Below are 1,948 nucleotides of genomic sequence, written 5' to 3'. Positions count from 1 at the left end.
GGGGGGGGTAGAGGTGTGCGAATCACCCATTTTCGAAGTCGATTCGATTCTAATGTTCACTCTGAATGACAAGAGACAATTTTCGTCAATTGCAAGATACGTCTGTGTGCGCATCCTGCTCGATATCCTGTATATCCTGCAGGACGTTTTTTACTTTGTCCAGAAGAAGATACAAATCTGTCATTTAGATTGATATAAATAACTATTGTGAATGCGAATTGAATCTTGTGGTAACAATGTTAGAGATGCTACACACTATTTAACGAGCGCAGTCAACATATTTTTAAAGTGTTGGGACTAAGATTCTCTCTGCTCTGGAGACAAAAGGACCAGTGGAGCATAACCTATTTCCCCGGAAAACCTAATTTTAATGAACCCGAATTATTCAATTCCGAAATCGAACCGAACCGAATCGATCCTGTTTCGATTCGAATTCGAACTGGTCACTCACCTGGGGGCCTGGGGGGAGTGGGAGGGGGGGGGGGGAACATACCTAATACAAAAATGCCAGAAGAACAGTTCGTTTCCAACTATAAATATTACGTCAATTTGCAATTTTCATACACATTAGAAAAATTATGTAAAATAAATTCCTTGTTCTGTTGTTGCACTTTTGGACAACTGAAAAGAATAAAGACGTCCAATAAACTCAATTACCGCATGCAGGTACCTACAACAGTGTTCTTAGGTGACCCCTTCAAGCATTGGCAGGGGGGCCGTACGGCTGCAAGCAGTGCTGCTGCTGCTGCTGCTGCTGCTGCTGCTGCTGCTGCTGCTGCTGCTGCTGCTGCTGCTTCTGCCGCTGCCGCCGCCGCCGCTTCTTATCCCAGAGCCTCGGGATGAACCGAAGCGCACCGCACCTCACCGCAGCGCGGCGGCGGCACGGCGGCAGCGCCACTGCCATCGGCCTGGTGGCCTTGAGGATGTGGGCCAGCGGCAGCCGGCGCGGGGGCCGGGCTGACTCCCTCCCCCCTCCCTCTTCCCCCGCAAAAGTCGCAGCGTGTTATGGTCGCTTTTGTTTACATGAGATCGAAGGAATTCACGCACTCGACTCTCTGCTCTCTGCATGCAGCACCGTTCCCTTCCCTTCGGCACAGCACGGACCCCCGCTCTTGGTAGGCCAGCCCGCCCGGCAGCCCTGGCGCGCGGGGCTGCCTACCCTCTCCTTGACAGGGGTTCAGCCGCGGTCAAACATACGCCGCACAACGAGCAGGTTTTGTATTTTTGCAAAGGGTTGATCGTTGATTAGAACCATGCAGCAATCCAAGAGGGCACCCAAGCATATTACACTTTTCATCAACTTTTAGAAACGTAATTTTCGGCGAAAATGTTCTTGAATTTCAACGCAAATAGCCGTTAGTCTTACAGAAACTCACCTCTCGCATGAGAACGTCGTACGGTGTGCAGATAGAGGTCAGGACCCCAAATAGTAGGCAAAAGCTACCCGCTGTGATAAGGAAGCACGACACTGCAACAAAAGAGAGGAAAACAATCGTTACGATTTTAAGATGATACAACCCAACTCGAAAAAATCGTGTACACAGAAATAGAAGAAATACAAAGAGAATACCAAAAATACTTCAGAATAGAAATAAGTACACAGAAATACATCCAAATACACGCCACAAATACAAGAAAAATACAATGGAAATAGAGGAAATACCGGATGATTCAAAGAAGACGCAGGTGCGGGCATGTTTGCGTACTCGCTCTGCCCGTAAGGCGCCATGGCGACTGAGGTAGGCAAATCCGCCTGCACCTGCGTCTTCTCTGAATCACCCGATACATGCAAAGCGTACACAGGAATACACAACCCCCTCCCCCCCCCTCGATACATAAGCCTATGGACAGTATTAAATAGTTATGGCCAAAAATAGGATGGGGAGGGAGGGAGAGGGAGAGAGAGAGAGAGAGAGAGAGAGAGAGAGAGAGAGAGAGAGAGAGAGAG

At 48.9% G+C, this 1,948-nt stretch overlaps 1 protein-coding gene across 1 annotated transcript in view; it reads right to left on the bottom strand.

Moving 5' to 3' along the window:
• Positions 1 to 1,499, bottom strand: part of LOC127752395 (lysosome membrane protein 2-like) — a 16,224-nt gene extending 14,725 nt beyond the window's left edge. The window contains exon 1 of the mRNA XM_052263483.1: positions 1,377 to 1,499. Within this exon, the coding sequence (XP_052119443.1) occupies positions 1,377 to 1,385 (9 nt within the window). The 5' untranslated portion in view covers positions 1,386 to 1,499. The remainder of the gene's footprint in view (positions 1 to 1,376) is intronic.
• Between the last annotated feature and the right edge of the window lie 449 nt (positions 1,500 to 1,948).

Source organism: Frankliniella occidentalis, unplaced genomic scaffold (genome assembly GCF_000697945.3).
Source record: "Frankliniella occidentalis isolate FOCC.00 unplaced genomic scaffold, Focc_3.1 Scaffold11, whole genome shotgun sequence".
Taxonomy (NCBI): domain Eukaryota; kingdom Metazoa; phylum Arthropoda; class Insecta; order Thysanoptera; family Thripidae; genus Frankliniella; species Frankliniella occidentalis.
This window is presented reverse-complemented; position numbering and strand designations above follow the sequence as displayed.